This window comes from Trachypithecus francoisi, unplaced genomic scaffold (assembly GCF_009764315.1).
Source record: "Trachypithecus francoisi isolate TF-2019V2 unplaced genomic scaffold, Tfra_2.0 Lachesis_group1, whole genome shotgun sequence".
NCBI classification, from domain to species: Eukaryota; Metazoa; Chordata; class Mammalia; order Primates; family Cercopithecidae; genus Trachypithecus; species Trachypithecus francoisi.
In genome coordinates, this window is record NW_022681454.1 from 79,883,242 (window position 1) to 79,908,240 (window position 24,999).

The window sequence follows — 24,999 nt, forward strand, 5'->3', positions numbered from 1 at the left end:
GTTTAAAAATAGCCTTACCTTAGATCAGGTGATTCGGCCCTCCCATATCGATCCTGCCACTTCCCAACGCTTGAATTGGCTTTTCTGGAGGCAGTACTTGTCTGAGACTGAGAAGAGGTGCTGTTTCTGGTGAGATAAATTTTCTATGTTTTTTCTTACATATTGTTGTCTCTGACCCCCCTTGTTCTGTTTTTTTTTTTTTTCTTGACATGCGTTTTCTAAAGTCTTTTAGTATGTTCCTACAGTATCATTCTCAAGTCATATAAACTACTTGCTGTGGTACTAATGATACTAAGTATTTAAATATAGATGTGCTATCAACACTTTATTAACTCTAGAATATTTTTAGAAATATTCTTCAACATAGTATGATGTCAATGCAGAAATGAGAAAAGAACTAAGGATTTACATCAGGTTACAATACATTATTTAAAAATTACATTTCTGTGCCTCTATGAATTCTTAACATTAATTTTTGCAGTTTTACAAAATCTTATTCAAAATTTTGGTATTTCTTTCCCTATATTCTTCAACAATGAATATAAGTATTGTTAGTGTGACCAGTTAACAGCAACACTCTGATGTGTTTCATAAAAACCTATACTATTTTATAAAAAATCCATTTCAAAATAACTCTTTCAAAGTAAAGTTCCCAAAAAAGTTAATTTTATCCCTGTTGACATACTTCATAAAAAGTTCAGATATGTGCACTATTGCCAATACTTTACAGAACTAATAAGATGCTCTTTCAAAGCAACAGAACATATATACATGTTTATGCACCTGCTTGTTTATGTAAAAAGAAACACAGGAAACATAAACCAGAAACTAAATGAAATCTGTTCTGACAGGAATAAAAGAAACAGAGAAAGGTGTGACAAGTTTCTTTGTATCTTTGGATACTCTTGCCTTTGGAACTGTCAGATGTTTTAACGTATGCAAAAAATAAATCAGTGAATGTGGAAGGAAAAACAAATGCTAAAACTGCATACAGACAGACACAGTGAACCAAATTATATATTTGAAATTATTAATAAAACAACTCTGTAGGAAACTTCTGAACCCAATATTTGAACTATATACCCTTAGCTTAAAAAGAGACAAAGAAAAAACTGTAAACAAATCCTAAACTCTACTGAATAGGTTTTCTTATAACAGTAAAAGTTCTGAATCTGTTATATGTGTATTTCAAGATTCTGGGAGCCAGGTTCTTTGTGGAAAAAAAAAAAAAAAGGAGATGCAACATGGAATAGGGAAAGGGAAATAGGAATAAGAATCCTGTGACGTTCAAATGGAAGTAAAAGAAACATGATGATTTCATGACTAAAATGTATTTTAAAAAACACACATGGCAATTGCATCTTGAAAATGCTAATTCTTTCCTAGCTCTGAGTGCTGAAAAGGCCTGGAAATAAGGATGCCCTAGTATAATTGGCACAGCCAGCACCCTGAACTTGTTTTTTAATTACCATTCCCCACTAAAAGGAATCAGAGTGCCTTTGAAAATGGCTGCTTCTAAGGAAGAAACAGGGAAACTACAAGATAAGCCTGGAACATCCTGGTAATGCCAAACTATAAAAACAACCTTTAAAAAAAAAAGATGGAGACATATCAAAAGGTCACGGAGCAACTTTGAAGAGGAACAATTTGAACATCAAAATGAATTTTAGTATATATAAATCATACATATGGTTTAAACACCATGTATACAAATAAGCTATATTTGTAAGCCACACATACATACTTTCTCACACATAAAATAAGAATTTATGAGTCTAAGTGATAAGTGGTGGAGAGGGAAAGCTCATTTTTGAAGTAGAATGCCAACTAATAAATGTTAAGAGACGTAAGAGTTACATAATAACTATTTTGCAGCCATTACAGTAATAACTGACTAAAGAAAAAAATTATCACTGGAGCTAAAATCCCTAAAAAGTTTGAAGAGGAACAGGTTTAGTCTTTCCACAAATTACTTATTAAATACAAAGGAAAAAATAGTAACTTTGCAGTGCAGAAACCCAAAGGACACCACCACAACGAAGTCATTAGAATTATCATTACTAATAAAATAACATGACAAACTGACACCATGTATCTCCAAGCCAATACACTGAGAAGAGTACATCATCACTTACATAGTATTCCTGTCCAAAAAGCAAAACCTGAATCTAATCATGAGAAATTATCAGGCAAACCCAAGAACAATCTACTCAACAACTAGATTGTACTCTTCTAAAATTCAGTGTTAAGAAATACAAAGAAAAGCTAAGAAGCTGATCCAGATTTAAGAAAAACAAAAAGATAAAATAGTTAAATTTAATGCGAGAAACTGGATTAAGTCCTAAATCCAGGAAGAAAGATTGCCATAAAGCATATTGGGATAACTTGCAAAATTTATAGCCTGCAATTAGATGAAAGTACTGATTCACTATTAGATTTTCTGCCTTTGGTAACTGTGCCATATGATTATCTAACAGAATGTCCTGGTTCTGAGGAAATACATGCTTAAGTACTTAAGAGTAAAGGGGCACGATGCCTACAATTAACATTCAAATGGCTCAGTAAGAACAATGTTTTTGAGAAATTATGATGCAAATATGACAAAATGTTATTAACTGGAAAATCTGGATAACAGTATATGGAAGTTATTTGTACTTTTTTTGCAATTCTTTGTAAGTTTAAATTTTTGTCAAAGTAAAACTTTTTTTTAAATGACAACAACACATGAAGGAGGCATAATGGGGACTTTTGGGGGTAATGAAAACGTATCTGTCTACATCCTGATTTATAAAAGTATGTTTAGTTTGTAAAAATTTAACCAAGATGTGCATTCCTGATACGCCACTTTTCTGTATGTATGTATTTCACAAAAAGTTAAGATGAAAACTTCTAAAGATTAAGCAAAGCATTCCGATATGTTAAATATAAAATTTTACTTAACAATGCCAATTTGCTGGGTAGTACAAAAAGTTGGAAACCCAGCATTTCTATTGATAAAGCATGAAAAAATATTTTTAAAAGTTCTGTGCAAGCATATCAATACTCATCTATACACTAATAAGGCAATCTAAGATTTTCAACAATGGAAATACAGTGCTTAGGTCAGTAGTACAGCTCGTTAGTCTTAAACATCTACTGTGCATCCTGTATTATGTCTTAATGAATAACATTTACTGTTTTCTCCCTAAAGTCAATACAATTTTACTTTCAAAGATGTCTATCCAATCTCCATAAATATAATGAATAAAACAAAAACAAATATTGTTATGGGAAATATTTCACAATGACTGAAAAGTATCCTTTTTATCAAATGGAGTCCAGAAAACAAACTTCCCTAATGAGTTGTGGCTGCTGGCCTTTACATACAAAAGTGACAGTATGGACAACGTAGGTAACTTCTATAGGTAGCAGTGGTAATTATTCATTTTTGGTTTACTAGTGAAAGCCCTGCTAATTTTTCCATCATTTCTTTACCTCCTTTCAGCTGTCCCTTACCCATATTTGCCCTCCATCTCTTCTTAGCCAATGGCCCATCATTACAATAACTCTCTCAAGTAAACGCTCATGTACCTATCTCCTTTATTCCTTTTTTATAATTGCCTGATACATCAACTTCTGTTAAATCCAACTCTAGCTAATCTGTATAAACACTCATATACCTGAAAGGAGTAACAGAAACATCCAAAAAGCAGCTGACTTGTCTCATTTTAAACCCATGGCCATTAATCTCGAGAAAAGTTGAAAATATACAGCAGTCCCCCCCTTATTCTTGGGGGATATATTCTAAGACCCTCAGTGGAGGATATATCCTAAGACCTCCAGTGGATACCTGAAACTGAAGATGGTACTGAACCCAATAGTACAATGTTTTTTCTATAAATACATGCCTATAAAATTTAATTTATAATTAAACACAGTAAGAAATTAACAACAATAATAAAAGAGAACAATTATATTAGGTGAGTGAAAAAGTAATTGCGGTTTTTGAACTGTTGGGATCTGCAGTTTGATACTGGAATACATTCTTAAATAAGTGGTTATGTTACACATCATTTTAATGGGCATTTCTCGCTTTATTTATTTATTTTTCTGCTAATGACTTATTACTTGTTGTTCATTTTATGTTTAGACTATGGAAATGATGTTAGACAAAAAGCAAATTCGAGTAACTTTCTTATTCAAGTTCAAAATGGGTCATAAAGCAGCGGAGACAACTCGCAACATTAACAACACACTTGGCCCAGGAATTGCTAATGAACATACAGTGCAGTGGTAGTTCCACAAGTTTTACAAAGGAGACGAGAACCCTGGCTGGCCATCGGAAGTTGACAACGACCAACTGAGAACAATCATTGAAGCTGATCCTCTTACAACTACATAAGAAGCTGTCGAAGAACTCAACAACCATTCTGTGGTCCTTTGGCATTTTAAGCAAATCAGAAAGCTGAAAAAGCTCAGTAAGTGGGTGCCTCATAAGCTGACTGAAAATCAAAAAAATCATCCTCATGAAGTGTTGTCTTACTCTACGCAAAAACGATGAACCATTTCTCTATCGGATTGTGATGTGCGATGAAAAGTGGATTTTATACAATGACTGGAGATGACCAGTTCAGTGGCTGGACAGAGAAGCAGCTCCAAAGCACTTCCCAAAGCCAAACTTGCACCAGAAAAGAATCATGGTCACTGTTTGGTGGTCTGCTGACAGTCTAATCCACTACTGCTTTCTGAATATCAGCACAACCACTTCATCTAAGAAGTATGCTCAGCAAATCGATGAGATGCACCAAAAACTGCAATGCCTGCAGCTGGCATTGGTCAATAGAAAGAGCCCAATTCTCCACAACAATGCCCGACCACATGTCGCACAACCAATGCTTCAAAAGTTGAATGAATTGAACAACAAAGTTTTGCCTCATGCACCATATTCATCTGACCTCCTGCCAACCAACTACCACTTCTTCAAGCAACTCAACAGCATCTTTTTGCAGGGAAAACGCTACCACAATCAGCGGGATACAGAAAATGCTTTCCAAGAGTTTGTCAAATCCCAAAGCACGGATTTTTACATTACAGGAATAAAGAAACTTATTTCTCATTGGCAAAAAATATGATTGTAATAGTTTCTATTTTGATTAATAAAGATGTGTTTGAGCCTAATAAAGATGAGCCTAATAAAGATGTGTTTGAGCCTAATAAAGATGTGTTTGAGCCGTGATTTAAATTTCACGGTCCAAAACCGCAATTACTTTTGCACCAATCTAAAAACAATCTACTATAATAAAAGTTATATGAATGTGGCCTCTCTCAAAATATCTTATTGTAACATACTACAGGTAATTGAAACCAAGGAAAGCGAAACCCAGATAAGGAAGTAGTACTGTACAGTTTCTCTCCCTGTGTCATCATTTTTTTACGCTAACTCATTCCCATCAGCATATAAAAATACTGTAATTCTCTCATCTTGAAAAAAGGCTTCTCTTGACCCCACACTTCACTCCAGCTGCCCAGCTACTCCTTTCACCTAGTTTATTCACAGAGCTCCAAAAACCTATTTCAGACCTCTTTTCTTCTCACTCAATGCTACCTTCCACTGGTCTCTTATTTCCAACAGCCTCACTCTCACCAGATAAGTCTGCATATTATTTTGCTGCAAAAAATGAAAGCAAACAGAAGAGAACTTTCAATTATTCCCATTCCATTATCCACCTACCCATCTGCACTGGTGCCCTGTATCCTGCCTTCCCTCCTGTTCTTATGAATGAACGGTCCATGCTTCTACTTAAGGGCAACTCCTCCACTTGCATATTACATCTCATTCCTTTGGCTTTATTAAACAACATTGCTCTACAACTTCCCTGTCTTACATCATCAATTTCTCCTGCAGTAACTCATTCCCGTAAATATACAAAATGCTGTAAGTATTATTATTTTTTAGACAGTGTCTCACTCTGTCGCCAAGACTGGAGTGCAGTGGCGTGATCTTGGCTCATTGCAACCTCTACCTCCTAGGTTCAAGTGACTCTCCTGCCTCAGCCTCCTGAGTAGCTTGAACTACAGGTGTGCGTTGCAATTTTTCTATTTTTATATTTTTAGTAGAGATGGTGTTTCGCCACGTTGGCCGGGCTGGTATCAAACTCCTGACCTCAACAGATCTGCCCATCTCGGCCTCCCAAAAGTGCTCAGATTACAAGCATGAGCCACAGTGCCCAGCCAATATGCTGGATTTTTTTTTGTTTTGAAAAAAAACTTCTCCTGATCCCACATTTCCCTCCAGATACTGTCCCATTTCTCTGGCCCCCACAGAAAGAAAATAATCTTCCAAAAAGTGCCCATATTTTCTTTCTAATTCTTTTCCTGCCACTCTTTCTTGAATCCATTACAAAGTCTTTTAACTTCATTTTATACAAATGAAAATGATCCTGGTCAGGATCACCAAAGACCATGAATAAAATCCAGTGGTCATTCTTAGTCTTCATTTTCTTTACCAATCAATTGGATTTAATATTTGACAGCTGACTTTTCTCCTTCTTGAAACACATTGTTTTCAAGATATACAGTGGGTTTTTTTCCTACTTCATTCATCATTCCTCCTTATTGCTCTCCTCTTACTAGTTAATCCTTATTTTCCTGACATACAAGGGAGTGCCCCAAGGCTGTCTCTTACCACTTCTCCATCAATACTTACCTCTTTATTCCATTTTGTAGTTTCATTTAAATAATATGTAAACACTGATTATCCTAAATTCATTATCTCCAACCCATACTCTTCCCTTCTACTCCAGATCCATACAGCCAACTTCCTACTCAAATTTCCCACTTGCATGTCCAATAGGCATCTCATTTTTATTATGTTCTACACTGAACTCTTGGTCTTCTTCCTCCAATAACCACTCCTCCTTATGGTCTTTTCCATCTCTGTAAATGACAAAACCATCATTCTGGTTCAGTTGATCAGAACGAAAACCTTGGATTCACCCTTAACTGCTTTTTCCTCTACAATCTACATCAAATCCATCGAGATAGGCTATTGGCTTACCTTCTGAAATATATCTGGTATCCGACTTCTCAGCATCTCCACACCATCATCTTGGTCTAAGTTACCATTATCTCTTGCCTAGATAATTGCTGCAACCTCCTAACTGGTCTCCCTGTTTTCACTCATCCTAAGTAACTCTATAGTCTGTTTTTAGTAAAGCGACTAAATCGAAACTTTAAAAATCTAAGTAAGATTTCATTGCTCTGCTCAAAATCTGCCAGTGACTCCCCATTTACTTAATTTATAGGAAAAGCCAAAGTTTTTATAATGGCACACAGCTCTATGTAATCTGACCCAAATTTTGAAAAGCTAATCAACAACAACAAAAAAGGCAAAATACAGAAAAGTTGCTGATTTTTAAATAGTTTAAGTATAATAGCAAACATCTAGAGTATTTTCTAGGTACCAGGCACTGTTCTAAAACACTTTACATAAATGAAACCGCTGAATGTATATAACTACACTGTGAGGGAAGTACTATTACTACATTTTACAGATTAAGAAATCAAGGCATAAGAAGATTAGGGAATTTGCCCAATGATAGCACAGCTAGTAAGCTGCAGAGCCAGCATCTGAACTCCAGAAATCTGACACTCCAGAGTCCAAGCTGTTACCAACACTCTATATTGCAGAACACCATAAACTCAATGAATGAAAATTAACCTCTTAAAAAATGTACAAGCCAAAAGAATACTACATATTAAAATATTAAATATTACTACATATTAAAAGCTTAGCTATCATAAATTCTTTAACCAAACATTTTGAGATTAAATTTAGTTTAAATAATCACATTTCATTAGGTCTATGACAATTCACAAAAATCCTGGATTACTTTATAACATTTAATTTTGGCTGAAAGCTTCAAGAATCTTTATCTTAGAGCTAGACTAGATGCCACTGTAAGGTCTCTTCCTGCATTAGATTATTCTAAAATATCTCTCATAACAATACAAAACTGCAGAATAACAAAAACAGAAAACTATATAAAATAAATTTAAACAAGCAACACAAAAGGTAAGTGATCTGGCCGAGAACTAGTAATACTTGGGTTATTAATTTGTTTCAGGCCCAGACTTTAGTCATCTTATCTAGTGCAAGATTAAACTACTAACCTCAAACTTCGCCAGTCTTAGCCTACTTTCCTTTACCAGTTTCCTGGTAATGGCATAATAGGGTAACCATTTGTCACATTTAAGTAAAAAAGACATTTTTTAGCATGTTTGCCTCTTATATCTGATACCTTCTGGAACATATGAGGTATTATCATATCAAACCAAAGCACAACAAAAAATGGTTCCAATTTTAAAGATTTTCCAAGCTGAAATTTCAATAGCCTCTTTCACTAAAAGTAGCAAAAGACCTTCAGGCCAATAGATCTAGACTTAGAAGTCCAATAATTCTTTATGTAAGAATAGTGAGCACAGAAAACAGCGAATACTATTGTTACCACCTCTCTTGAATGTAAGATTGTTTCTTTATACATATACATAACTATATACCACACTTCACTTCTTGCTTACCTAGGCTTTTTAGATGGAAAAACATCAAGAAGTTTCTTGTGAAGAATTCATTTTGTACTAAAACAAAGTAGAATGTTCCAGTTTTTTGGTAGAACATTCAGAGCTTTTATACTTAATGTAACACAAACACAATGTAAAGATACCAATGTCGTACAATAATTGAGTTACAACTACATAACTAACCTGCTTGGTGGGAGGCCAGTCTTGAATAAAGAAGGGGGAGAAGTAAACTCAGCTTTTGTAGATGGAAGGGCTGTTTCTTTCTCTGAATTTCCAGTTCTTCCCTGCTGTACCTTAAAAAAAAAAGGTTATTAGCTTGTTTAATTTAATAGAAAACTCAAACATAATGGACTTTAGATGTTAAAATAAGTTTACAACATTTAATTTGAAGTTAAACACTAAGAATGTTTCTTTGCTGAATATTTATTAAAAATAGCCTATTTTAGAATAGTATTAGGTGAAAGGCACCAAACAGAGCATGGGATCAAAATGTTCCAACTATCAAAAAGTTCACATTAATAACACTTAGAAGCAGAACAAACTGTAATTCTTTGGCACTTTCATAAATTCTCGCAGATCACCACAAATAGGTCCCCGATACTTGGTTATGACTTCTTGTTTCGAATTCAAGAAAGGCCTTGAAGAATTTTCCCATTCTGTGTTCACCACCCTTATTCTAAGAAAACAACAGGTGACCATTTTACCCATTCTGACCATTTTCTATTCAGACTGTGATTTCCTGTAACACAAATGTGAATAATCTGCTACTGTACATCCATACAATTTCTCCCATCACCATTAAAAGTACCATCATCCTGCCAGTTCAGTAGGCTTAAAAGCTTGAAGTCAATCACCTGTCTTAATACCTCTCCTCACTCTGTCGCCCAGGCTGGAGTACAGTGGTGCAATGACGGCTCACTGAAGCCTCCACTTCCCAGGTTAAAGTGATTCTCTTGCCTCAGCCTCCCAAGTAGCTGGGATTACAGGTGTGCACCACGATGCCTGGCTAAGTTTTATATTTTTAGCAGAGAGAGGATTTCACCATGTTGGCCAGGCTGATCTCAAACTCCTGTACTCAAGTGATCTGCCCACCTCTGCCTCCTAAAGTGCTGGGATTATAGGTGTGAGCCATCACGCCCAGCCTTCTCCCTCTTAATATTAATTTCAAAACCAGTTATCTACTTACTCCGTAATTTCTCCAAGATTTGCCTATCCTTTCTGCTCTTATTAGAGACTTTGATTGTGGCCCAGTGACATTCCTCTAGACTGCTGAAATGACTTCTTTATGCTCTTCTGCTTTTATACTCATCTTTTTATCTTAAAATTATCATCAAACTATTTAATTTAAACAAATTAAATTCAAGTTTCCTTACACTTAAATAATATCACAGCATATTTTATGTTCTATTTAAATTCCCTGCTCCACTTAAATTCAGCATCGCTCTCCTTTCCCATGAGGTAAAAGCCAAGAGAATCTCAAGACATTTTGACTGATATATCTGAACTACCAATTCAATTCCAAAATCATCTACCTCCCAACTAATCATTGTGTGAGAAAAAGAAACTCTTTTACACTTAGGCCATTATAGTCAGATAGATCTCTTATTAATAGTGTCCAAACCAATCCCTAATTGATAGCCTCATACAATGAGGATTTTACATTTAGTTTATTTGAAAATGAGTTCTACCACTTAAAAAAATTTTTTTTAAATGCCCTGATTCTAATGAGACGATAAGAATCAGCACTAACGCAATGGAAACAGAAAGAAATGGACTTGACAGATACCTGACAGGTAAAACTGACAGGATCTGGTGACAGAATGTAAACATTATTCATTCATCATTTATTGAATATCTATTATGTACCAGAAGCTGATAGAGAGAAACACAACAGGATCCTGGACCTTAGGAAAAAACAAACACACCAACAATCAGAGCAATATAATAAATATCATGAAAAAAATCTAAGAGATAAAAGATGTTATAATAACACAAAAAGAAATGCATTGTTCTGCCTGGGGATGTCAAAGAATATTCAGAGTTGACACTATTGTCCCCAACTGCTCCCCTGACCACCAGTAATTTCTATGTAACTTCTTTCACGTCTAGCAGACATCTCAAAGTTACCATGGCCAAAACAAAACTACTAATTTCCCCTAATCTGATCCTCTACAAATCTTCCCCATATAAATAAATAGCACCATCATCTACTGAGCTGCTGCTCAAGGAAAAAAACCATAGAAATTATCTAATACATATCAATACCCAATATGTCAACTTTACCTTTACAATATATATGCCAAATTCCAATCTGCCATCAGTAAACTTCCTGGAAAACACAGTTGGCAGTACTGTGAGGTTTGTCATTTGTAAAGAGAGTCACACAGATAATCCAGACTATTTACAGATTGTTTGGTTTACACTGAAAGCTGTCACTTCACTTTTGTGTGACAGAGAAATGAGATTTCAACAATTCCTTTTTGCATTTTTTATTTTTATTATGAGCCTTTTTATCAACAGATAGAGACTACCTAATTTGGGCATGAGAAGAAAACAGCAGACACACTGCCTTCAGTGAAGATGCATGCCACTCCATTAATAAGTATCCTTCCCCTGAGAGGGGATAAGAATAAAAACTGTGTTTGGACCACTTGGATCCAAGCTCTACCACACAGCTCACTCTCTAGTGATCACTGATCTCTCTAGCTAATTTTACTGAGTCTACCAGAAGAAGAGGAATGAAGGAAAGTTACTCAACCACCCAAAAGAATCTCATTACGGCAACAGTGTGATTGCTTATAAGTTCCCATACAAAAAGGAATCCTTTGACAGCACCTAGGATGATGTATTAGTGTCACAGGATTTTCTTCTTCCTGGTTTCTCTTCACAGGGAAAAAAAACATGAATTCAAAAGGATTCTAGTCTGAGGCACAATCACTTCCTTCCATAACAAAAATATCTCATCTTTTTCGGCACATAAATATTCTTTCATTGGTTAAAAAGAAAAATACCTTTTAATGTCTTAGAACTCTCTGGTGGTAAAAACTGCAGATTTCAAAATTTTCCTTTCATACTCCTATAATTCTCCGAAAGTATTAAGTCTGTGTATGCTTCAATAATTTAGTTAAAAAAATGCTCAATCTGAAATCAACTGCATTGACCATTTGGCTTTGCACAACAGGGAGAAAATAAGTGGTTCACTGGTTATTTATACAGAGAGACTAAGAAAGAAGCTATTAATTGCCACTAACTTTATGATGGCTTTAATGTTTATGAAAGCATGATTTTTTAATTTTATGAGCAATATCCATTTGAGGTTGTAAAAGAAAGCATACAATTCTAATTGTAGGCCGAGCATGGTGGCTCACGCCTGTAATCCCAGCACTCTGGGAGGCCGAGGTGGGCGGATCACGAGGTCAGGAGTTTGAGACCAGCCTGGCCAACATGGTGAAACCCCGTCTCTACTAAAACTAAAAAAATTAGCTGTGAGTGGTGGCAGGCACCTGTAATCCAGTTACTCAGGAGGCTGAGGCAGGAGAATTGCTTGAACCCGCGAGGCGGAGGTTGCAGTGAGTCAAGATCACGCCACTGCACTTTATCTAGCTTGGGTGACAGCAAGACTCTGTCTTGGGAAAAAAAAAGATTCAAATTGTAGTTCATTTTGTCTTAACATAGAAACATTTGTTTTTGAATCTTCTTCTCACCATGTAATTCTAATTATAAGAAGCCGATGTTTTATTTCCTTTGAAGTTCTGTTATATCAATGATTATTTTGTATAGGTAATTCCTTTAAAAGGCCTACTTAAAGTTAACATCTAAAATACAGTTATGGCAGGGTGCAGTGGCTCACACCTGTAATCCCAGCACTTCAGGAGGCCAAGGCAGGTGGATCACCTGAGGTCAGGAGTTCGAGACCAGCCTGGCCAACACGGTGAAACCCTGTCTCTACTAAAAATACAAAAACATCCAGATGTGGTGGTATACACCTGTAATCCCAGCTACTTGGGAGGCTGAGGCAGAAGAATCACTTGAACCCAGGAGGTTGAGGCTGTAGTGAGCCAAGATCGCACCACTGCACTCCAGCATGGGCAACAAGAGCAAAATTCTGTCTCAAGACAAAAAAAATCATAAAATATAGTTATGCCAATGAAGTCCTACTCAGGGTGATATCTATATCCACAAGATGAGTGCTCATTATTCTAATAGGATTTGTTGAGGTGCTTTTCATCCCTGTGATGCTGAGATATATAAACAAGAAATCAAAAAAATTAATACAGATATACACACACACACACACACACACACACACACACACAAAATTCCATCACCTTATTATTATGTCTCATCCTAAAACAGTACCTGGCATGCAATAAGTACTCAATAAATATTTGTTACTTGACTGGCAATCAACTTAAATGTCACTTCTTCAAACTCTATAGAACATGTAGTTTATATCATCTTTAGCATGATTATTTAATTAATACCTAAATGTTCCCATTAAGCACAATAAATGTCCGGACTATAGGCTCCATGTCTATTATGGTGACCTCCCCTTCCCCACAAAGCCTAAGATACTTCCTGGCACAGTCAATGCTCAGTTAAAAACTGGGAAGGAGGAACCAGGAAGGACTGGAGAAGAGATGTGGAAGAGATATTAAAATAGAAAGAGAGAGGTGAGGTCAGAGAAGATATTAGGAAAATGGCACAGATTTTTAAACACACAAAAATTGCTTGTGTTTCCCAGCTTTTCTTTTTTTCTTAATTTCTTCATAATATCCTCATCCTATTAAACAACTCTGAAAATCTTCATTATTCTAGCACCCTTTCTAGTCAACTTGATTTTCCATTTGTTTGTCTTCAGATGTTACACTCAAGATTACAGACTCAAAATTTGTCTAACCAGAACATAATGAGATTATTTCATATGACCTAATATCTTAAGAAATGACCATAAGACATTGTAACTAATTTTCTGAAAACAAATTTATGTCAGATCTGACAAATCCAAACAAAACTTAAGTCTACAACCTTGAGAAGCTAAATACTCACCCAAATTATGCTATCACTGTACTTAGTTTTAAAATTATTTTTGAAATTTCCTTTGGCTGCCTATCATAGCTTCATTTATAAAAGTTTAACTTTACAAACAGTATCTTAAAAAAAAAAAAAAAACCTTGTTAAGTAAACTAAGGTGTATCCAAATAAACTATGTAGCCATTTTAAATTATATTTATAAAAAAATTTTAAGAACTTATGAAAACATTACTACATGTTAAAAGTCAAAAAAAGGAAAAATAGACAACCATAAATGAATTATCACAATTTTGTTTCAACCCATAGGAAAAAAATTAAGAAGGCAACAACATTTAGAACTTTGAAATTAGATTAAAAAATAGTAACTGACTGAGCAGACCAAAGAAAACTAAATCCTAAGTCAGCAATGAGAAAGCAAAGACAATGATTATCATGTCAGGACCCCCTCAAAAATTCAGAAATTAAAAGCTCCAGTTACCAGAACATTTGCATTAGCCAAGTATATACCCTCTAGATAGAATACTGGAATATTTTATCTGAAACAAATCTGATTACCACAAAAAGAAAAACACCTAAAAATACAGCAGGGAATGTGAAAAAACAGCCCTCCAGTGAAGCCTGCAGTCAAGCAAGTTCTATTCAGATGCACAGAGCTTCCAATCAATTTTAGCAGTCCACCCTTACATAGGTGTATGGCCAACAATCAACAAACATCTCAGAAAAGTCAAAGTCAGAAGCTAAAAGTACTAACTAAAATAATCAAGTTGAAAACAGACTACGCAGGAAAAGAAAATCTAACAGAAACAAAACAGCCTATCATTAATATCCTTTGAAAGAGGGGGGAAAAAGATATTGCATTACTGTAGGCATGAACAATAAGATGCCACAACTACAATAATAAAGAAAACTTTTCTTGGAAATTAACAGCAGAAATGAAAACTAAGTGGAAACATTTTAAGAATAAAAAATTCTCCCAGATAATGGAAAAGACAAAAAAGAGAAAAACAATAAAAAAAATTTAGAAGACCATTCGAAGATATCCAATATTTATCTAGAATAGAACAGAAAGCAGAGAAAATAGTAAAAGAGAAAGTGTCCCACAAGTGAAGCATAAGTGCTTCCAAATCGAGAAGGTGCAACTGAGTGTTGGTACAATGGATGAAAACAGACCAAGACACGTAACTATAAATTTCAGAAAACTGGTGACAAAGCTCATAGATTCACAGTCGGGGGTTGGGGGAAAGAGCTATGCATGTGTGCACAAATGAATAAAAAATATTTTAAGAAAACGTTGTAGTCAGTGTTTTCTCATGCATACATGTTATCTGTTCCCACTAGTCACTTCTCTATTGCCCCTCACTCTAATTAAATAATTACACAATTGTTTTTGCATGCAAATGAGTGGCTTTATTTTTACACCTGTTAAATTTTTTCCTTTATTTTGCTTTTTAGTAAAACTTTATTCATATTGAAGTATACAAAAGGCTGTTACCTCAAGAATGTCAAAACACCGTTAAGTGTTGAAGCTGTATAAGCACCTAAGGGTTCATGTGTACTATTCTACTTGTTATTGGGTTTGAAAATTATTTAATGAAAAGTAAATAAAGTTATCTTAAAGAGGCTGACGAGTTGTCTCACACTTAAGGGTGAAAAAATTCTATTTGCAGTAGATATGAAAATAAATTTTAATTCTTAAATCCAATCCTTTGCCCATTCACCCTCATGAGTGAGTTCAGGCCCTAGTTCATTTCATTCCTATAGTATGGCAATATAACCCTATCTGTTTCATATCCCTTTCATTCTACAGCCCAACCTGCTGCCAGTTCCTTTTCTGAAAACCAGATCTGCACTTCATTCTACTGCTCAGGAACTTTCAAACAGCTTCCTATTGGCCACACAAATGTTTGCAGGCTAGTTTAAAATCAATGTCCTGCTCATTATGGCCCTATTTCCAACATTTCTTACAGACCACAACATACATAAAGAAAAAATGTTTGCCACACACAGTCTTAATACACATCCTCTTCCCAAATCAGTATTTCTACCAAACATATTAGTATTTAAACACACTATCAAGGCAAGAAAACCATGAAGACTGTACCCATCAAATTCAAATCTTTCATTCAGAATCCAATCAGAATGGAACACTCTGACCTCCTCTCACATAACCAAAAGAAACTTCAAAATAAGTTTTTCAGTACACAGTATGTATATAAATACACATTCATAATGGCTACCTTCAATGAGACTGACCCCTAGGAGTTTCTTTTTATTCTCTTTTTAAAAGTCTACTACAAAAAATAAAGTATACAGAAGCTAACAGTTTATGATGGCAGTTCTCATTTCTATTAAAAAAAAATAAAATGCACTGCTGCTAATGAACTAGCTCATTAAGACAACTTTTCCACCCATTGTAGTCAAGTAATTCAATGCCATTATAGACAATATAACCCAAAAAAACCTGATGACCCTTTCAAATACAACAGACATCGCCACACACTTTCAAAATATTTGCAAAAGAAGAACCAAATACACAAAGTAGGATGTAAATTAAAAATAAAATTATCTATATAGAACTGTGTACAGTAGAGTACTTTATCTGCAGACATAGCACACACACTGCATAAGGCAGTATTCTGGTGGACAGGGCTGCAAACCCAAGAGGGGAGCAGAGGTCTCTTTCCAGTCCACTTAAGTTCCCTGAGTATATAACCCAATCTAAAAGCCACTCCCAATCTTCATCTCAGTGTCATTCAATACAAGAATCAACTATCAAGGTAAAGAAAAAAGAGTACACAATCAGTTTTCCATAAAAGAACTATGACAATATAGTAGTATTCTTCGGACTGGGTCTGTGATCATACCATGCAATGGAGAAGCCAGAAACCAGACTTGATACACAAGTTATAGTATCAACCTCAAAGTCTCTCACATAAACCTACTCCTTTCAAGTACCAATTTTTAAAATCAATGGCTTTATCTCATTCTGTTGAGTTCTTAAAGCCTCTCAGAGAACGTCTAAGATTTCTGAAGATATCTTGAGCTATCAGGGCATTACACCAATGATATCAGTGTTACCAGTATCATAGAGATAAACAGTATGCCACCTTCCTTACCATCTTTTTTTAAAGAAAACAAAAAAGTCTCCAATTCTGTTGATAAAGATTGGAGTATTATCTACAATGAGAGCTTAATCTGTTGCCACTAACTTTTCTATCCTACAAACACGTATTGCAACTCAAAATGAAATCACAACATATAGCAAAGAACAGTTTTACTTGGCATTTGTTAGTATAATAGGCTATAAATTCACATGCTTGCAAAAGTGGAGATAAAACAACAATCAGCAAATTTGTAAGTCACCAGGAAGCTGAAGGTTTGGAAAAAAGGTAGCTATTTGCACTTTAATCTTGTCCCTTGAGTAGTGGTATGGGAGCAGACTCAAGAACAAAAAATGAGAGCAACCAAGGATAATTTACTAAAATTCACCTTAAAAAGATTGAATCTGCCATCTTGGATCTCTGCACCTGGTGTAACTTCCATAGTACAGTCTTCGGCCTAAGTTAAATAACATATTCCCCATTAAGATACCACATAATATTTAATTAATAGGCCATATAAAGACAAACTAGCTGTGGCTAGTCTGTGATTTGAAAGTAAGAACATCAGATAATCATTAATACAAAACTCTAAAAGGGAGGGAAGGGAAAAACAAACATGGTAAACAAAATGGAATTTTTAAACTATCGTATATCATTTAACCACTTTTACAGGGAAGTGATTTATTTGGGGAGTAAAAGTGGGACGGTAGACAAGCCAAGGGTATTCCGGAGTATTTATTAATTACCGTAATTTTATTTGTAGTAGAAGTTACTGGTATAACTTCAAGTCCCATTCGTATCCTCTTTTGTTTTTCACAGTAAGCTTTCCAGGTATCTTCATTAAACCCATAATTAAAATAATCAGAAAGATCAGCACCTAAAGATAAAAGACATCTTTAGTGTACAAATATTTCAGCTCTATTTTTATGCAGCATCAAAAATATAAAACTATATAATATAAACTATAAAATATAAACTATAAAAATATAAATTTAGAGTTCTATCAGTTATCACTACTCTATCATTTACGGTGGCAAAAAGACTATAAAATTTTTGATAAAATTATTTCCTTTAGAAACGTCATTATAATAAACAATAAGTCTACATTTTAAGTAATATGAGGCCACCAGTAAGATTTAATAATCCAAGTCATTATTTCTCATCATTTGCTTAAGACAATTAAAATTATAATGAAAAAACAAAATTCTAAATTGATGCTCAAAAAATTTTCTGATGACTTCACACTAAAAATATTGAAATTAATATAATCCACAACAGTCTTACCAGGTTTACGCCATGGTTTATCTTCAAAAGAATCCAAATCTACCTCTAAGAGTGGAACTCCATTAATGCTTCCAGGTGCATCAAGGTCTACTCCTTTGACTTTTGTTCCTGTTTTATAAAATTACAAAATGAAGGAGCTACACTTGCAAGAAGCTGGGACATATCATAGACAAACAGAAAATATAAACACCTTTTTACTATTCCTGGCACACATACACACACAAACAGAAAACAAACTTTTTTTACTATTCCTGGCAAAAAATCTGGCAAGCATTCCAAACAAAGCAGAGCCTAAAATATGTGCTACTGGACTATTTACAGAAAAAATTTACCAGTCCCTGTGATGTATGGTCAAAAATTACCTTTAAAAAGAGCTATTATATTATCACCTTGGCCAGGCGCAGCAGCTCACTCTTGGAATCGCAACAGTCTGGGAGGCCAAGGCAGGCAGATCACTTAAGCTCAAAAGTTCGAGACCAGCCTGAACAACATGGCGAGACCTGGTCTCTACATAAAAACACAAAAATTGGCAAAACATGGTGGTGCACGCCCACAGTCCCAGCTACTTGAGAAGGTGAAGTGGGAGGATGGTTTGAGCCTGGAAGATGGAGGGTGCAGTGAGCTAAGATTGCACCACTGTACTCCAGTTCGGGTGACAAAGCCAGACTTTGTCTCCCACTAAAAAAAAAGTGATTAAGACCTATTTAAGATATGTGCCTTATTTCCCTACTGATGCAACAGAAAATACAAATTTTACCTGTAGTTCCATAAACTCTTCCTCCTGTCTTGATGTTAAGATTTACAGGTGCTGTACCATAACTCCTAAAAACAAACAAAAAACCAAAAATTATCCTGAAAAGCTTAAACAAAGCAGTAATATTTCTATTTTTATTTTTCTATTTTTTATAATTTCTATTTTTATTTTTTAAATGTTGGATAGATGAGATCTCATACCATGTCGTCCAGGCTGGTCTCGAACTCCTGAGCTCAAGCAATCCACCCGCCTTGGCTTCCCAAAATGCTGAGATTACAGGAGTGAGCCACCGTGCCCAGCTAACACACATTTTAAAAAACATTTTAAACTAGTTTCTAAAGTCACTTGCTCAATAAAAGGCAAAAACATTAAAAAAAAAACTGACTTGTTTCCATTTCAAAAATCTCTTTGCCACTAACTCAACATTCTACTGTAACAAACTTCACAAGAAATAAGGCGAAGAAGGGAAACATAGTTGTATACCCCTTTTCTTCATTTCCTTGCCTGCCAGTTATTACACATACAGCAATCTTAAGCCTAAGTAAAATTCCTCCAACTTGTTGTTAAATCCAGTGGCCTTTCAGTTCTTCCCGCACTGGATATTGTTAATAAATCCTTTTTCAACCATTCATGGAGTCCGTAATAGAAATTTATTGTCATGAAATTCAAAAATAAGTCTAGCATGAAAGCAGAACAGCGTTTACCGGTGGTGGGTGGTTAATGACCAAGAGGAAAAATGAGAAACTTCTAGGATGCCAATTATGTTTCATATCTTGATCTGGCTGTAGTTACATGAATGCATATATTTGAAAAAAGTATTAAGCTGCACCTTTTTAGATGTAATATAACACACAGTGATAAAGAAAAAAATTTCTGAAGTTGGACCAATCCACATTCAAATGTTTTGTCAGTTGTTAGTGTAATCTTGGCCAAGACATCTAAGACTTGTATATAATTATTTGAATATTTCATTGCATTTATACTTGTATAAATGAGCCTCATATAAATTTTCTGTAAGGGGTTACAGATAGTTCTTTACTTTTTTTATATAATGGATTCTTATATATCAGTAGTATTATCAAATATACTAATTAAAATAGACTTTTCTGTTACTAGGGAAATTAAAAGAAAACAGGAATGGGCAAAGAAGGACCAACTCCCACTGAACAAAAAGATATCAGTAAGACGGCAGGCAATGGCTCATACCTGTAAACCCAGCACTTTGGGAGGCCGAGACGGGCAAATCACGAGGTCAGGAGATCGAGACCATCCTGGCTAATACGGTGAAACCCCCTCTCTACTAAAAAATAGAAAAAATTAGCCAGGCGTGGTGGTGGGCACCTGTAGTCCCAGCTACTCAGGAGGCTGAGGCAGGAGAATGGCATGAACCCGGGAGGCAGAGCTTGCAGTGAGCCGAGAACATGCCACTGCACTCCAGCCTGGGCCACAGAGCGAGACTCCGTCTCAAAAAAAAAAAAAAAGATACCAGTAAGACCTCAAGTCATAGGTATTTTCAATGATATATTTCTCACATTATATTCATGTGACATATTTGGTTCTTTTCTCTCAGAAGTTTAGCCATCTTTACTTCCATCTTTTGTCTCTAATGTACTAAATATAAGACTTAGGTTGAGTTACATTTGCACTGCCATTTTTCTTTTCCACTTAAAAAACAAAAATGTAAATGTAATAAAATGTTTAAGTAATTGTATCAAATAATTGCAGCTCCACAGCTAGAAATGCAAGAATTACAAAGTGGACCAAACATTACTGTCAAGCAGTACTATCGTCACCAACTTGACATAATCACTTTATAGACTGATTAATTAATGTAATGCTTACTGAGCACCAAAACCATGTCAGGTATGATTCTAGGCTAAGGAAAAAGTATGAGGAGCTGGACAAATTTGGTTCCTGCCTTCACGATGTTTACAGTTTAACAATCCAAATTCAGCAAAAGTGACTTAGTGCTATCTACATATGATGTACATGATTTTTCTACAAATGTAGAAAAATCAAGGATTTTCTCTAAACTGTTCTCTTACAGGACTGCTATAGAATAAAATGGCATTTTTATAAAAGGCTTAGCCCTAAGTCTTCAATAGATGAGCTTCTTTGCTTTCCACCTAGCTACTTTCTATTCTCCATTCTGCCTTTTAAAACATCATTTTTCTTTTTCAAGTCACAAGCCTTTGTATTCATTCTGCGTAGAGAAGCTTAGTGGTATGAAAAATTGCAGAGGCAAATTTGATATAATGTCCAATAGATCCCCATGAACTCTCACACCACTCTAAATGCTAGATCCTATACTTGGATTTTCTATAGGAACTTCAAAATAAACATGTCAAATGAATCTATTTTGTGGGAGGTGGGAGGAGTAGCGCCCACCTGGACCCAATTAACTGCTCTAGAAATCTTTAAGTCCCTTTATCTCCTCCTCCATCCACAACCAACCAGTTACCCATGTTATTCGTTATTTCTTTCTTTTTATTCTTTGAGACAGGATCTTACTATATGGCCCAGGCTGCCCTGAAACTCCAAGGCTCAAGCAATCCTCCTACCTCAGCCTCCCAAGTCCATGGGACTACAGGTGTATACCACATGCCTGACTATATTTGTTTCTCAAATATTCAAATATACTATTTTCCCATTCATCTCTCTACTACTGCTGCCTTAGTCTAGATTATTATCTCACCTGGACAACTACTTCACACCTATTAGTCAATGTCTCTCCATCTAACCCATCTCAACTACTGATGCTACAATGGTTTCTACTCTATAGAAATCTAAAGTGTCTAAAGGTAATACCTTTTCAAATAACATGAACTATCTAAAAACCTAACTGGGGTGTCTAAGTGAGAGAATACAGTCATGGGTCCTCAGTTTCTGATCTGGTTAGGCCAGTAAAGCCCCTTCATCATCCCTCTTTTCCACTTATCACTGGAGACAGAAACTAAAAACCACGGCTTTGGGCAGCTAAAAGCCTAATACAAACCAAAACAGAACAACAACAACAACAACAACAAAATAACTTTGGCTGGTTGGACGAGCTTGCAAGGTCTACAAAGACATAGCAAATGCATCCTAAATCCTTTCATAAGTGATTTCAACCATCTCTTTTCATCTACCTTATTCTCCAGCCATGTACTTCCTCCAAGCCATGCATCTACTACACTTATTTTTAAGCACTGTCCTCCACCTAAAAACCACTGTCTCCCTTCTCAAAAATTATTCAAACAAATTCAAATGTCACCTCTGGGATCTTCTCTTTAACACCTGTAGGCTTTCAGCAAACTTTCCTCTCAAACCTTTCGAATCACTTTGTACATGTTTCTATTCTAGCACTTACGTTGCACTGAAAATATTTACTCACATGTCTGTTTTCCTCACTCCCTCTGGAAAATAATAACTTCTTGCATTCTCATCAATTAATACATTCACAAATTAAAAAATTGCTGCTTTCATGTAACTCTATCTAATTTGTGGACTCCAGGAAATTTCATGATGATTTTACCAAGAGTTCTTTTGTAGCACAGTAAATGTAAAAAAAATATAATAATGGAATGATCATAGACGGTTTGATAAAGGCACATTATCTTTGCTACTTAACCTGCCAAATAAATTATGCCTTTAAAAAGTATTTATTGAGTATATAAATGGATGAATCTCACAGAGATAGGTAACAAACTACTTTCCAAGATAAATTATTCCTACTTTAAGACTTGCTTTTCTTCATATCTTACACACATATAAAATGAACTTGTAACAAAGGTATGTTACCTAAAAAAACAACCTGTAACAATTTACAATAAATCAATTCAGTACTATTCCTTTAACACAGTTTGTTCTTTAAATTTGCTTCTGAAAACGCTGTGCATAAGTAAATGTTTATCAAATTTCATTTTCTCACGGACTTTGTTTTCAAGGGATATATCTTGAAATACAGAGGTTAAGCAACTTTACACTCTTCACAAATACTTGTACTTTACTTTAGAAATTCATGAAATGAATAAGAAATAAATCAACTGATAAATGGGTTAAGGCATAGATAGAGGAATATGAGTTCAAGCAAACAAAGCAAAATGTAGATTGTATAATTTAGGTGATGGGTAAATGAGCAGTCACAGGTCAATTCCTTCAACTTTTGTGAGTATTGGAAAATTTTCATAATCAAATGTCTAAGGGGAAAAAACCTTCAGAGACAACTGTAAATAAATAACATTCAGTTTATTTAGTCAATAACCATTTACGGCACACTTACTATATTTAAGGCAATGTGAGGAAGAGAAAAATTCATAAATCAGTTTTCTGTTTTACTGAAGAGTTTTGAATACAATGGTTCCTACTCTATAGAAATCTAAAGTGTCTAAAGATAATAAATATGTATAAACATAATTACAATGCATAAAACTGAAAACTGTTGTAAGAAATAAAGTTTAGTAAGGTACTATGAAAGTCCACATATATTTAATATTTGAGTGCAATTTCTACCAAAAAAAGGTACCATTCATAATCCAAAAAAATTGTCATTTGCTTCAAATTGTTCTATAACTTGCAAGTACAAATAATTTTATATAATATTTAATGAACATGCAATTATTACAATTTTATATAAGTGTTCCTTTTGCATAATACAGACAGTAAAGGCCTATTATTAGCAGAAAGCCCTACTAGTACTACAGTATAAGCCCAACTTTCTCATTAAGTAATTATTTACTTTCCCAAATGAGAATGAGGAGCACATTTAGAATATCTACCCCTAACATGAAAAACTAACCTCTTTACTCTGTTCCCTAAAAAGGTGCTAGGATGTTAAAATTACATGGGTACATGTATCATTACTATAATACAAAACTGACTATGACAATAACTGAACTGGCTTTAAGCTTCCTGAAATGACTTTTGAAAACAAATGACTCTATTAATAAAATATTTAACAATATTTTTGTATCTACTGGTTGATTCCAGATGAGGTTGCTTAATGAACTACAGTGAAATTAATGTATTTTATGTTTCCAATGCATAAGCTATAACAACATTATACAGCCAATCTGAAAAATAAAACACATTGACTCTTATTCTCCTATTGCAACTACATCACAATTCATACTTCAATGCATTTCCCTTCCAATCTTTCTGTAAGAGTCTTTATGTGCTCAATGAGTCAATGACAGTCCATTCACTTGGTCCAGTTTATAGAACACAAAATTTCAGACAAACATTGGCCTAAAAGGCCTACAGGAGAATTAAAAACCTGGAAACACTATTAACAACAAAAAGAAATACTTTTGATATTGTTTTTATTGGACAAAAAAATTAAAAACCTAAACTCAGGTCTGGATAAGTAATAAAGCGAAATAATAAGCACAGATACAAATTACAATTTAAGGATTTCTAATTCTAAACAAAGAATTTATAGTATTTTTTTTTTCCTTGAGACAGAGTCTTACTGTTACCCAGGCTAGAGTGCAGTGGGGTTCAATCTGGGCTCACTGCAACCTCCACCTACCAGGTTCAAGTGATTCTCCTGCCTTAGCCTCTGAGTAGCTGGGATTACAGGCACCCACCACCACGCCTGGCTAATTTTTGTATTTTTAGTAGAGAGGAGGTTTCACCATGCTGGTCAGGCTGGTCTTGAACTCCTGACCTCAGGTGATTCACCCACCTCAGCCTCCCAAAGTCCTGGGATTACAGGCATGAACCTCCATGACTGGCCTAGTACTCAATTCTTTTATAAAAGCACTTTAAACTCAGGATTAAAAACTGCTGCTTCCATGTACCTTTGCCTAATCACTTAACTTTATTTTAGGCATGATGAAACTTTAACAAGAGTTCTTTTATGTTAAAATAGAAAAACGCAAAAACAATGGAATCAACTACTGAGAGATTGATATAGGCACACTCTCTTTGCTATATAGCATTTACACAATTGTTACTTACTAAAAAATAACGTACCCATACTGTGGTGCTCCCGTTTTAATGTCTCCTATAGTGACATGAACATCATCTTCATCATCATCGCTGTCACTATCACTATCATCTTCAGTCTCAGTCACTTTCTACATGAACATAAACAAATTATAACATACATTCAATAATCCATTTCAACATCTAATATTAATAACTAAAAAAAGTAACCACCCTGGTTTTTTTTCCTTTCTTCTTTCTTGAGACAGAGTCTCACTTTGTCGCCCAGGCTTGAGTGCAGTGGCGTGATCTCAATTCACTGAAACCTCCGCCTCCCAGGTTCAAGCAATTCTCCAGCCT

General features: G+C 35.0%; 1 protein-coding gene across 23 annotated transcripts in view; it reads right to left on the reverse strand.

The window, feature by feature from the left end:
* FIP1L1 (factor interacting with PAPOLA and CPSF1) overlaps positions 1–24,999 on the reverse strand; it is an 82,910-nt gene that overhangs the window by 51,348 nt on the left and 6,563 nt on the right. For 6 of the 23 annotated variants that reach the window (XM_033214668.1, XM_033214666.1, XM_033214665.1 and 3 more), the window contains 7 exons: positions 24,688–24,791; positions 18,736–18,800; positions 17,979–18,086; positions 17,441–17,571; positions 17,083–17,151; positions 8,743–8,852; positions 19–126 (listed from right to left, as the gene is read on the reverse strand). In XM_033214668.1, coding sequence (XP_033070559.1) covers positions 19–126; positions 8,743–8,852; positions 17,083–17,151; positions 17,441–17,571; positions 17,979–18,086; positions 18,736–18,800; positions 24,688–24,791 — 695 coding nt within the window. The remainder of the gene's footprint in view (positions 1–18; positions 127–8,742; positions 8,853–17,082; positions 17,152–17,440; positions 17,572–17,978; positions 18,087–18,735; positions 18,801–24,687; positions 24,792–24,999) is intronic. The other 17 variants (XM_033214673.1, XM_033214671.1, XM_033214669.1 and 14 more) reach the window with 3 other exon arrangements.